The sequence below is a fragment of the Pseudophryne corroboree genome, unplaced genomic scaffold (assembly GCF_028390025.1).
Source record: "Pseudophryne corroboree isolate aPseCor3 unplaced genomic scaffold, aPseCor3.hap2 scaffold_687, whole genome shotgun sequence".
Lineage (NCBI taxonomy): Eukaryota > Metazoa > Chordata > Amphibia > Anura > Myobatrachidae > Pseudophryne > Pseudophryne corroboree.
In genome coordinates, this window is record NW_026970272.1 from 81,019 (window position 1) to 95,124 (window position 14,106).

The window sequence follows — 14,106 nt, forward strand, 5'->3', positions numbered from 1 at the left end:
TTGGATTTGTTTTACCCCGTCTCCTGTCGGCGTTCTCAGTGTTCGGATGCCAGTGTCTGTCATCTGACCGTGTGACACAACTGAGGCTTTCAGCGCTACCCAGCCGTGTTCTGTCTTTTCTCCGCCGCGGTCCGTCGTCTGTGCAGTCTCCTGGCTTCCTGTGCGGTCATCCGCTACGCTGTGGCTTCCTTGTCAGCGCTGATGGATCCGTCGGCCATAGCAAACCTCCTATCTGCACCTTACTCTCCTATACTAAAAACCAGCCTCCTATAGCGGGAAAAAGCCTGAGACCGAATACGAGAGTATTGGAAGCGGCTGCAGGTCACGGACTCACCCATAGCACTTGTGTTAGGAGATGTTGGAATATGTTGCTTGATGCAGCCAGACAAGAAATGTCTTATGTTCTCTGTCTCACAGGAGGAGCTGGACCTGAAAACCATCCTGTCCGGGGTCCTGTCCCTGGGGAACATTACGTTTGAAGCGCAGGAAGCAGGAGGAGTTACAGTGCATGGTTCAGCCTTGGGGTGGCTGAAAGCAGCTGCGGTGAGAAATCTTCTATGATATGGTCGCTCCACACACAGTATTATACAGAGAAAGATCTGAGGGTGATGCGGGGATCTGTGGGCGATGCGGGAATCTGAGAGTGAGGCAGGGATCTGAGGGTGATGCGGGGATCTGTGGGCGATGCGGGGATCTGTGGGCGATGCGGGGATCTGTGGGCGATGCGGGGATCTGTGGGCGATGCTGGAATCTGAGAGTGAGGCAGGGATCTGAGGGTGATGCGGGGATCTGAGGGTGATGCGGGGATCTGTGGGCGATGCGGGGATCTGTGGGCGATGCAAAGATCTGAGTGCAGGGATCTGAGGGCGAAGCGGGGATTTGAGGGCGATGTAGGGATCTGTGGGCGATGCAAGGATCTGAGTGCAGGGATCTGAGGGCGATGCAGGGATCTGGGGGCGATGCGGGGATCTGTGGGCGATGCAAGGATCTGAGTGAAGGGATTTGAGGGCGATGCGGGGATTTGAGGGCGATGCAGGGATCTGTGGGCGATGCAGGGATCTGGGCGATGCAGTGATCTGAGGGCGATGCAGGGATCTGGGCGATGCAGTGATCTGAGGGCGATGCAGGGATCTGTGGGCGATAATGTAGATAAAGTATTTGTGTTAGAAGGATACAGTTATTAGTAGTAGTGGTGTGATGCAGGGATCTGAGGACGATGCAGGGATCTGTGGGCGATGGATCTGAGGGCGATAATGTAGATAAAGTATTTGTGTTAGAAGGATACAGCTATTAGTAGTAGTGGTGTGATGCAGGGATCTGTGGGCGATGGATCTGAGGGCGATAATGTAGATAAAGTATTTGTGTTAGAAGGATACAGCTATTAGTAGTAGTGGTGTGATGCAGGGATCTGAGGACGATGCAGGGATCTGTGGGCGATGCGGGGATCTGTGGGCGATGGATCTGAGGGCGATAATGTAGATAAAGTATTTGTGTTAGAAGGATACAGCTATTAGTAGTAGTGGTGTGACGCTCTATAAGGCACCACAACAATGCCGCAGGGCTGTACATGGCAGATGCACAATAACACAACAAATGTAAAGGTGCAATTCTAAGGGCAACAGACCCTTGTATCAAAAGTGTTAAGAAAAACACAAGGTAAGGAAGCCAGTGTGGTGTGCGAAACAAGTAGAAGTATTGTGAAAGCAAAATAGATGTCTTCTAGGAAATATAAACAGACACAAAATAATGAAGACAAAGAGATATGTCTTGTTATACAGAAGGAGACTAAGAAGGTAATCAGATGTGCAAAGGCACAAGCTGAGGAGAAAATGGCCCAGTCAGCGGGTAAGGGAGGCAAAACTTTTTTTTCTGCTGCGGGGTACACTGGGCTCCACAGGGGATAACATTGGGGTGTAGAGTAGTGATGAGCGGGTTCGGTTTCTCGGAAACCGAACCCCCCCGAACTTCACCCTTTTTACACGGGTCCGAGGCATACTCGGATTCTCCCGTATGGCTCGGTTAACCCGAGCGCGCCCGAATGTCATCATCCCGCTGTCGGATTCTCGCGAGATTCGGATTCTATATAAGCAGCCGCGCGTCGCCGCCATTTTCACTCGTGCATTGGAAATGTTAGGGAGAGGACGTGGCTGGCGTCCTCTCCGTTATTGTTGAACTTGATTGTGCACTATTGCTTAATTGTGGGGGGGGGGCTGGGGAGCAGCTGTATAATATAGGAGGAGTACAGTGCAGAGTTTTGCTGATCAGTGACCACCAGTATTATACGTTGTCTGCCTGAAAAAAACGCTCCATATCTGTGCTCAGTGTGCTGCATATATCTGTGCTCACACTGCTTAATTGTGGGGACTGGGGAGCAGCTGTATTATATAGCAGGAGTACAGTGCAGAGTTTTGCTGACAGTGACCACCAGTATACGTTGTCTGCCTGAAAAACACTCCATATCTGTGCTCAGTGTGCTGCTTTATTGTGGGGACTGGGGACCACCAGTATAATATTATATAGGAGGAGTACAGTGCAGAGTTTTGCTGACCAGTGACCACCAGTATATAATATATAGCAGTACGGTACAGTAGGCCACTGCTGTACCTACCTCTGTGTCGTCATTAAGTATACTATCCATCTACATTCTATACCTGTGGTGCATTTTAGTTTTGCAGTTTGCTGACACAGTGACCACCAGTTTACTATATATAGCAGTACGGTACGGAAGGCCACTGCTGTACCTACCTCTGTGTCGTCAAGTTTACTATACGTCTACATTCTATACCTGTGGTGCATTTTAGTTTTGCAGTTTGCTGACACAGTGACCACCAGTATATATAGCAGTACGGTACGGAAGGCCACTGCTGTACCTACCTCTGTGTCGTCAAGTATACTATCCATCTACATTCTATACCTGTGGTGCATTTTAGTTTTGCAGTTTGCTGACACAGTGACCACCAGTATATATAGCAGTACGGTACGGAAGGCCACTGCTGTACCTACCTCTGTGTCGTCAAGTATACTATCCATCTACATTCTATACCTGTGGTGCGACCTTGGTGCGCCTCTTTTTTTCTTTGCATCATGTGCTGTTTGGGGACAATTTTTTTGAAGTGCCATCCTGCGTGACACTGCAGTGCCACTCCTAGATGGGCCAGGTGTTTGTGTTGGCCATTTGTGTCGCTTAGCTTAGCCATCCAGCGACCTCGGTGCAAATTTTAGGACTAAAAATAATATTGTGAGGTGTGAGGTGTTCAGAATAGACTGGAAATGACTGGAAATTATGGTTATTGAGGTTAATAATACTATGGGATCAAAATGACCCCCAAATTCTATGATTTAAGCTGTTTTTTTAGGGTTTTTTGAAAAAAACACCCGAATCCAAAACACACCCGAATCCGACAAAAAATTTTCGGTGAGGTTTTGCCAAAACGTGTCCGAATCCAAAACACGGCCGCGGAACCGAATCCAAAACCAAAACACAAAACCCGAAAAATGTCCGGTGCACATCACTAGTGTAGAGTAGGATCTTGATCCGAGTCACCAACAGGCAGAGCCGGATTAAGGGGGGGGCCCTGGGGATAAGTACCCCGGGCCCCCCTTCCTAAAGGGGCCCCCCACCACAGATCGGAGATCTTACCGATCTGCGGCGTTGCGCTGCATTCCCGGCTCACCTGGCAACCTATCAGCTGAGCCGCGGCGCCGGCGCCACCTAACAGTACAGGACAGCTGAGCGACGGCTCAGCTGTCCAATAGTGTGCTAGATAGCAGCCTGCGGCTCTGTCACTGAGCGCGCAGGCTGTTTGAAAGAATATACAGAGCGGCGTTTGCTTCTTAAAGGAACGCTCACTCTTCTGTCTCCTGCTCTACAGCAGCCTGCCAGCAAAAGTAAGGCTAGCTGGCTATATCATTATGGATCACGTTTGTGTGTGTATAGATTATATATATATATATATATATATATATATATATATATATATATATATATATATATATATATATAGTGTTTATATATATAACTGTGTATATTTCTGTGTGTGTGCATATACAGTATACAGTATGTAAACATACTGTATATGCATGTATAGATATATGTGTGTGTAAGTACTGTATAAGTGTATGTATGTATGTATGTATATATATATATATATATATATATATATAATGCTAGGGTGTCCTCCTGGTTTAATATAGGTGGCTCTCCACAGGCTTTTAAATTAGTATGAATCTGTACCCTGAAAGTCTGCGGAGTGCTGACGGGATACCTATATATGTATATTGTGTGTGTGTATGTGTATGTGTATATATATATATATATATATGTGTGTATATAAATATATGGTGTGTGTATATGTATATATATATATATATATATATATATATATATATATATATATATATATATATATATAGTCTTTTTAAAACATCCGGCACTCATATAACTCGCAGTGCAGCTGCTCTGGTGCCCTCCCTGGAAGCAGATGTCCATACAGAAAGGCAAATATGGGCGGCACTCAGGAGACTAATGGGTCCTACAGACTCGGCGATGTGCCGCCAAGCTGCCCGACCGCCGATACGGCAGACGGGTGACCCGGCATTGGGGGGACAGTGACGGGAGGGGGGGGGGGAGTGGAGTTTCTTCACTCCCCCCGTCACCCGGCTCCGTAGACATGCATGCAAATATGGAAGATCTCGTCCATATTGGCCTGCATGCACAGCCGACGGGGCATCAGCGATGAACGAGCGCGGGGCTGCACATCGTTCATCGCTGGTGCCTCCACACTGCACGATATGAACGTTATCTCGTTCCATAATGAACGAGATCGTTCATATCTTGCAGTGTTATCGCCCAGTGTGTAGGGCGCATTAGTTGCAGGTACTTTATTGGAGACAGATCATCCATATATATATATATATATATACATACATACAACACACATATATATTTACAGATATATATATATATATATATATATATATATTTATATATATATTTATAAATATATATCTCAGCAGTCAGCCTATTTATTAGGGGCCTCACTCTCTGAAGTGCCCCGGGCCCCCCATAGCCTTAATCCGGCTCTGCCAACAGGCTCAAAGTTTTGACTTCCCAGAATGCACAGCACCGCCTCCTATATCACCCCGCCTCCGTGCACAGGAGCTCAGTTTTGTAGTTGGTGCCATGCAGTGCAGGCATACAACAGGTGGGCTGCTCCAAGTAGCCCTCCGAAGAGCTTTTTTAAGTGAAAAATGAAGACTTCAAGGGCTGCAGCAGAGATACTGTGAGTGTTAGATGTCAGTCAGACCTCTCCTGCTGCAGCTCCATCACCTCCCCCAGCGACGCTGTACACTCCCGCGCCCTGGTTGCCAGGTACTTACAGCAAAGGCTCCGGTTTTCATCTGTCAGTCACACACCCCACCGCAGCTCTCCAGGATCACGTGGCCGCACTCAGGGAAGAGGTAAGAGGGTCCCCCAGGCGGGACCTGCTGGAAATCGCGATCCGGTGGGAGGCAGGCCGCGTGCGCTGGTGTGGACACTGTGGCAGTACAGGGACCCCACTAGACCACCAGGGCAAGGGCACAGGTCAGTTTTACTAAAAACCGTTTGCTATAAAGCCCGCAGTTAAAGCCCGCAGTACCCGGTGGTGAAGTCCAGCAAGGGGAAACGGCTTTGACCTGTAGCCCCTCCCCCAGCCCCAGGGCACCATTTAGAGTAAATGTTCCCGCCCTGGAGCTGCATCTCTCTCTCTCCCTCACTCCCTGTCAGCGTTTGGGCGCCATTACCTCAAGCTGAATGATCCTGGAACTGTTTGGGCAAATCCTCCTCTGTAAAGCCGCCTGGTTGTCAGCGCTGTGCATTTTACAGGACACTTGTGTATTCTACATGTCTGCTGACAGTGGGGGTAATTCTGAGTTGATTGCAGCAGGAAGTTTATTAGCAATTGGGCAAAACCATGTGCACTGCAGGGGTGGGTGGGGCAGATGTAACATGTGCAGAGAGAGTTAGATTTGGGTGAGTTATTTAGTTTCTGTGCAGGGTAAATACTGGCTGCTTTATTTTTACACTGCAATTTAGATTTCAGTTTGAATACACTACACCCAAATCTAACTCTCTCTGCACATGTTATATCTGTCCCCCCTACAGTGCACATGGTTTTGCCCAACTGCTAACAAATTTGATGCTGTGATCAACTCAGAATTAGGCCCAGTGTTAGTTAAGAAGCAGTGCATTTAGTCAGGGTTATGTAGTACAAGTACCCTGTGATATACATCCAGTCTTTACTGTGCATTGTTATAGCTATTGAGTGTATACTCTATTGAGTACTACTCTGTATTTCTAGTCCAGTGCAGTTTTATTGCATGTCATAATTTCTACATTGTACAATGTGACTCTGTGTGTGTGCATATAGCTGCTGTGTGACCTCCATTTTGTGTATCTCACTCAGATTGCTATCCCTATATTCTATAACCTGAGGGGGCTAAGGTGGTCATTCCAAGTTGTTCGCTAGCTGTTTTCGGTCGCTGTGCAGCGATCAGGCAAAAAATCTGCAATTCTGCGCATGCGTATGCAGCGCAATGCGCGCGCAACATACTTTCACAACAGCCGATGCAGTTTCACACAAGGTCTAGCGACGCTTTTCAATCGCACTGCTGCCCGCAGAGTGATTGACAGGAAGTGGATGTTTCTGGGAGGTAACTGACCGTTTTCAGGGAGTGTGCGGAAAAACGCAGGCGTGGCTGGGGAAACGCAGGCGTGGCTGGCCGAACGCAGGGCATGTTCGTGACGTCAAAACAGGAACTAAATAGTCTGCAGTGATCACAAGCTAGTAGCAGGTCTGGAGCTACTCTGAAGCTGCACAAAATTATTTTGTAGCCGCTCTGCGATCCTTTCGTTCGCACTTCTGCTAAGCTAAAATACACTCCCAGAGGGCGGCAGCTTAGCGTTTGCACGGCTGCTAAAAGCAGCTAGCGAGCGAACAACTCGGAATGAGGGCCTAAGTGTGTCAGGTTTATCATAATATAGGTAGTTCACAGGATATACTCAGTGTGTATTTTTCTCTGTGATTTTTAGTCACCATATACCTCTTGAATCCCCTGTTTGTGCTGATACACTGCACAGGGGGTTCTTGTCAGGTGTTGTGCTGCTGATATTGTACTGATTTGCCTTGAATTGAGTTTTCAGATATGTCAGCTACAAGGAGCGAAGGAGCTGGGGCTGATCCCACAGTGCATGGCGGTGACGCTGCAGACACGTTTGAGGAGAATATAGCAGCTGAGGGTTCAGGTTCTGGGGGTTCCTTACCCCCCAGTGGGACCGTAGAAACGGGGGTTCAAAATGACCCGCCTTGGGCTACTTTCTCCGCGTTATTGAATACGCTGGTAACTAGACTTGCGCCCCCTATGGGACCTCCTGTACTGGTACAACCGCTTATGGTCCCTGTGGTTAATCCGCCGTGGGCAGATCAACTGTCCGCTCAGTTACAGCAATTGAACCAATCACTGACTACACAGAAGTGTAACCCTCACCCGCCTAAGACCAAGGGGTCCTCTAAGCGGGCCATTACTTCCTCACAATCCACTAACGTCCCAGATACCTCGTCTGATGAGTATGGCGTATATACTGACCCCGCAGACACTGATTCTGATGCTTCTGATGGGGAATCTGTCTCACAGGTGGATGTTCCTGACTTGTTGGAGGCTATCAGGCTCATTCTTCAAATTACTGATGACCCAGAGCCTGATACTGGCCCTAAGAAACCGGACAGATTTAAACGTCAGAAAGTGGTTAAACAAGTTTTACCTCATTCTGACCATTTGGTTGACATACGTCAGGAATCCTGGAAAAATCCAGGAAAGAAATTCACCCCTCACGGTGGAGCGAAGTAAAAATTGGGAAACACCCCCGCCACTGGATTCGCAAGTGGCGCGGCTGGTGGTATCCTCAGCTCTGCCTGTAACTACCGTCGCGTCTCTGAAAGAACCGACAGATAAGCGTGTAGAGGGTTGCTTAAAGGCGATTTACACCCTAGCAGGTGCTGCGCATCGGCCCACTATTGCAGCAACATGGGCTGCAGAGGCTATTGAAGTGTGGGCTCAGGAGGTGGAAGCAGAGTTGCCTTCCAACTTTTCTGATAATGCTAGACAGTGTCTCTCGTATATTGTCACAGCATCTCATTACATTAAGGAGGCGGCTTCTGATGCCAGTATTCTGGCAGCCAAGGCTTCTACTACGTCCATTTTGGCTCGCCGAATCCTATGGCTACGGTCCTGGTCTGTGGACCTGGACTTTAAGAAAACCCTGGAGGTCCTCCCTTTTAAGGGAGACATTCTTTTTGGAAAGGACCTCAACAAGATAGTGGCTGACTTTTTTAGCTTCTGCTAAAACAGCATGTCTACCTAGTACTGCTCCTTTGGTGCCGAAGGCTAAGAGTACTTCCTTTCGCTCCTTTCATCCTTCAGGGAAAGCAAAAGGTCAGGCGTACCCAAAACAGGTTCACACTTCCAAACCCAATAAGCCCAAACCCAAATGGGCCTGGGCTGCCCGTCCGCCTGCTTCCAAAACTGACAATCCTGCTGCATGACGGGGCGGGCCTCCCTCTGGGGGATCCCAGAGTGCGAGGCCGACTTCTAGGGTTTACCCAGGAATGGTTGAAGACAATTTCTGACGCCTGGGTATGGGAAGTCGTCACTCGCGGATACGCCATATCCTTCAAGAATCGTCCCCCTCATCGATTTTGCCTGACAGACGTCCATTCGGATCAGGTGAAGGCAAAAACTCTTCATTCTGTGGTACAGTCCCTACTGGACACATAAGTGTGGTAGTACAGGTTCCTCTGGCTCAGAGGGGCAGGGGGTACTATTCACCACTGTTCCTAGTCCCGAAACCGAATGGGTCCTCTCGGCCCATGCTCAGCCTCAAGTCCTTGAACAAATTTGTGAGGGTCTCAAAGTTTCGGATGTAAACTCTTCGCTCTATTGTTCTGGCCTTAGAACCTGGGGATTATATGGTCTCCCTGGATATACAGGATGCTTACCTGCATATTCCCATTGCAATGTCGCATCAGCAGTACCTGAGGTTTGCAATTGGCAACCTCCATTACCAATTTTGGGCATTACGTTTTGGTTTGACCACGGCTCTGCGAGTCTTCACCAAGGTCATGGCAGTAATGACTGCTGTACTCCGCCGTCAAGGGGTCAGGATTCTGCCGTATCTGGATGACTTGTTGATCCTGGCAAGTTGCCCAGAAATTCTCCTACGACATCTGGATCTGACTATCCGGTTTCTGCATGCCCACGGGTGGCTTATCAACTGGAAGAAGTCTTCCCTGGTCCCTGCTCAGAGCATGGTGCACCTGGGGGCATTGTTGGACACTCACAGCCAGCGGTTGTTCTGGTCTCAGGAGAAAGTCCTGAAGCTTCAGGACAGGATTCGATGCTTCCTATCTCATTCGCAAGTGTTGATACATTCGGCAATGCAAGTGCTAGGTCTCATGGTGTCGGCTTTCGACATGGTGGAGTACGCTCAATTCCATTCCCGCCCTCTGCAGAAACTGATTTTTGCCAAGCTGGATGGCCTGCCTCACCGGATCAGGTCTCACATGATCTTCTTGTCTCTGGGGGTCCGTCTACCACTACATTGGTGGCTGCAGGACCACCAATTGAGCAGGGGTCGTCCCTTCTGGATCTCCAACTGGGTCCTTCTGATGACGGATGCCAGTCTGAGAGGTTGGGGTGCGGTGTTGGAGCAACACTCCCTTCAGGGTCGGTGGACCAGGGAGGAGTCTCTCCTCCCAATAAACATTCTGGAATTGCGGGCGGTGTTCAACTTGCTGAACTTGGCCCAGCATTTAATACAGAACAGACCTGTTCAAGTACAGTCAGACAACGCCACTACGGTGGTGTACATCAATCATCAAGGTGATACACGAAGCCACATGGCAATGAGGGAAGTATCCAGGATTCTAAAGTGGGCGGAATGCCATCTACCAGCCATATCGGCAGTGTTCATTCCGGGGGTCCTAAACTGGGAAATGTACTTTCTCAGTTGTTAGGATGTACACGCTGGAGAGTGGAGCCTCCATCCAGAAGTGTTTCAACTCCTCGTGGACAAGTGGGGCCTTCCAGATGTGTACCTGATGGCGTCTCGACACAATCACAAGGTTCCGGTCTTTGGAGCAAGGGATCCTCAAGCAGCGTTCGTGGATGCACTGGCAATTCCATGGAACTTTCGGCTGCCATAGGTGTTCCCTCCGGTATCACTCCTGCCCAGAGTAATAAGGAAGTTCAAGCAAGGAGGAGGAATACTACTTCTGATAGCTCCCACGTGGCCCAGACGGCATTGGTTCTCAGACCTACAGGGTCTCTCGATAGTGTCCCCTTCTACTTTCGCAGCGCCCAGATCTCCTCGTTCAGGGCCCCTGTGTATATCAGGATTTGGCCCGGTTGGCTTTGACGGCGTGGCTCTTGAAGCTTCCGTCTTGAGGGCCAAAGTATTTTTCGAGGCGGTCATTCAAACCATGTTGAAGGCCCGGAAACCGGCTTCTGCTCGGATTTATCATAGGGTCTAGAATTCTTACTTTGCTTGGTGCGCCACTAATAATCATGATGCTTACAAGTTTAGTACGGCCAAACTTTTGGCCTTTCTACAACAAGGCCTGGACTTGGGCCTTCGTCTAGCCTCCATCAAGGTTCATATTTCTGCCTAGTCGGTTTGGTTTCAGAGAAAAATTGCAACTTTACCTGATGTTCATACGTTCACTCAGGGTGTGTTGCGGGTTCAACCTCCTTATGTCCCACCTGCGGCTCTTGGGACTTGTCGGTGGTTCTGGAGGTGTTGCAAGGGTCTCCATTTGAGCCTCTTAAATCGGCAGACCTTAAGTGGCTTTCTCTTAAGGTATTGTTTCTGCTGGCTGTTGCCTCTGCTAGATGGGTGTCAGATCTGGGTACCTTGTCTTGTAAGTCCCCATATCTGATTTTTCACCATGACCGGGCGGTTTTTAGAACACGTCTCGGGTACTTACCTAAGGTGGTGTCTTCTTTCCACCTTAATCAGGAGATCGTGGTTCCGACCTTTGCCTCTCCTGACTTGTCTTCCAAAGAGCGGTCTTTGGATGTGGTATGGTCTCTCTGTGTCCATGCAAAGAGAACTGCATCCCTTCGGAAGTCTGATTCTCTCTTTGTACTGTTTGGTTTTCACAAACGTGGCTGGCCTGCTCACAAGCAGACCCTAGCCAGATGGATTAGAATGGTGATTGCACATGCTTATGTACAGGATGGCCTTCCAGCTCCTGCTACCATCAAGGCCCATTCTACTCTTTCTATTGGACCTTCTTGGGCGGCCCGCCGTGGTGCGACCCTTGAACAATTGTGCAAGGCGGCAACGTGGTCCTCCGTGAACACGTTCATAAGGTTCTATGCCTTCGATACTTCCGCCTCCCAGGATGCCTCCTTTGGACGTCAGATTCTTGTGCCCGCTACAGTGCATCCCCTCCCATAAGGAACTGCTTTAGGACATCCCCAATGTCATTCCCTGTGGAGCCCAGTGTACCCCGCAGAAGAAAACGAGATATATGGTAAGAACTTACCGTTGTTAAATCTTTCTGTGAGGTACACTGGGCTCCACAGGGCGCTCACCCTGATGCACTTAGCTTCTTTGGGTCTGTATGGCATTAGCCGCTGATACCTTCTCCTGTCGTGAGAGTGTGGTGTATGTGGCTACTAACAGTTGTCGTCTCTTTTACCTGCTACTGCATTGGACTGGTTAACAAAAACTGAGCTCCTGTGCCTGGAGGCGGGGTTATAGAGGAGGCAGCGCTATGCATTCTGGGAACAGTCAAAGCTTTTAGCCTGTTGGTGCCTCGGATCAAGATCCTACTCTACACCACAATGTCATTCCCTGTGGAGCCTGGGTGTACCTCGCAGAAAGAGATTTAACAACGGTAAGTTATTACCATAAATCTCGTTTTAAGTATATAAGCGAAAGGAGAAAAACAAAGGGCGGAATTCTAAAACTAAAGACAGAGACTCCCATGTTGAGGGAGACAAAGTAATAGCAGATCATCTTAATAATATTTTTTGCTCAGTATTTAATACTGAAAGAGAGGGGAAGGAGCCACAGGTAAGTTGCAGCGATATTCAGGAAAATGAAATAAGTACATTTACACAGGAGAAGGTCCTGACAATCACTCTCAAAGCTGAAAGTGGGTAAATCTGTGGGGCTTTTGACACTGTCCCACATCGCAGACTGCTAAATAAACTCGAAAGTTTGGGATTGGATGCTAAGATGATTGAATGGATAATATCTTGGGTTCAGGATAGAAAACAGAGAGTTGTAGTAAATGGAGTGCATTCACAGGAGGGAAATGATACCAGTGAATTACCCCAGAGATCTGTACTTGGACCAATGCTTTTTAATATTTTTATTGGTGACATTGCAAATGGTATTAAAGGAAAATTATGTCTTTTTGCAGTTGACACAAAGGTATGCAACAGGGTAGACACACCAGGAGGGGTAAAACAAATGATTGCGGATCTACAGTGCATCCGGAAAGTATTCACAGCGCTTCACTTTTTCCACATTTTATGTTACAGCCTTATTCCAAACTGGAATAAATTAATTTTTTCACTCAAAATTCTACACACAATGGGGGTAATTCCAAGTTGATCACAGCAGGATTTTTGATAGCAACTGGGCAAAACCATGTGCACTGCAGGGGAGGCAGATATAACATGTGCAGGGAGAGTTAGATTTGGGTGTGGTGTGTTCAATCTGCAATCTAATTTGCAGTGTAAAAATAAAGCAGCCAGTATTTACCCTGCACAGAAACAATATAACCCACCCAAATCTAACTCTTTCTGCACATGTTATATCTGCCTCCCCTGCAGTGCACATGGTTTTGCCCAGTTGCTATCAAAAATCCTGCTGCGATCAACTTGGAATTACCCCCAATACCCCATAATGACAATGTGAAAAAAGTTTTTTGGTGAAGTTTGCAAATGTATTAAAAATAAAAAAACTAAGAAATTACATGTACATAAGTATTCATAGCCTTTGCCATGAAGCTCAAAATTGAGCTTAGGTGCATCCTATTTCCACTGATCATCCTTGAGATGTTCCTACAGCTTAGTTGGAGTCCACCTGTGGTAAATTCAGTTGTTTGGACATGATTTGGAAAGGCACACACCTGTCTATATAAGGTCCTACATTTGACAGTGCATGTCGGAGCACAAACCAAGCATGAAGTCAAAGCAATTGTCTGTAGACATCTGAGACAGGATTGTCTTAGGGCACAAATCTGGGGAAGGGTACAGAAAAATATCTTCTGCTTTGAAGGTTCCAATGAGCACAGTGGCCTCCATCATCTGTAAATGGAAAAAGTTCGGAACCACAAGGACTCTAACTAGAGCTGGCTGGCTGTCTAAACTGAGCGATCGGGGGAGAAGTGCCCTAGTCAGAGAGGTGACCAAAAACCCAATGGTCACTCTGTCAGAGCTACAGCATTCCTCTGTGGAGAGAGGAGAATCTTCCAGAAAGACAACCATTTCTGCAGCAATCCACCAATCAGGGTTGAGTGGATGGTAGAGTGGCCAGACAGAAGCCACGCCTTAGTAAAAAGGACATAGCAGCCCACCTGGAGTTTGCCAAAATGCACCTGAAGGACTCTCAGAACATGAGAGACAAAATTCTCTGGTCTGATGAGACATAGATTGAAATCTTTGGCGTGAATTCCAGGCGCCATGTTTGGAGGAAACCAGGCACCGCACATCACCAGGTCAAAACATTCCTTACAGTGAAGCATGGTGGCGGTAGCATTATTCTCTGGGGATGTTTTTCAGCGGCAGGAACTGGGAGACTGGTCAGGATAGAGGGAAAGATGAATGCAGCAATGTACAGAGACATCCTGGATGAAAACCTGCTCCAGAGCGCTCCTTGGACTGGGGCCACAGTTCATCTTTCAGCAGGACAACGACCCTAAGCACCCAGCCAAGATATCAAATGAGTGGCTTCAGGACAACTCTGTGAATGACCTTAAGTGGCCCAGCCAGAGCCCAGACTTGAATCTGATTGAACATCTCTGGAGAGATCTGAAAATGGCTGTGCACCGA

The 14,106-nt window shown here is 48.0% G+C and overlaps 1 protein-coding gene across 1 annotated transcript in view; it reads left to right on the plus strand.

Annotated features, from left to right (window-relative positions):
• The window catches only part of LOC135037934 (unconventional myosin-VIIa-like), a gene marked incomplete at both ends in the record, with an annotated part of 240,316 nt that overhangs the window by 46,516 nt on the left and 179,694 nt on the right, over window positions 1-14,106 (plus strand). The window contains one exon of the mRNA XM_063954594.1: window positions 418-543. Within this exon, the coding sequence (XP_063810664.1) occupies window positions 418-543 (126 nt within the window). The remainder of the gene's footprint in view (window positions 1-417; window positions 544-14,106) is intronic.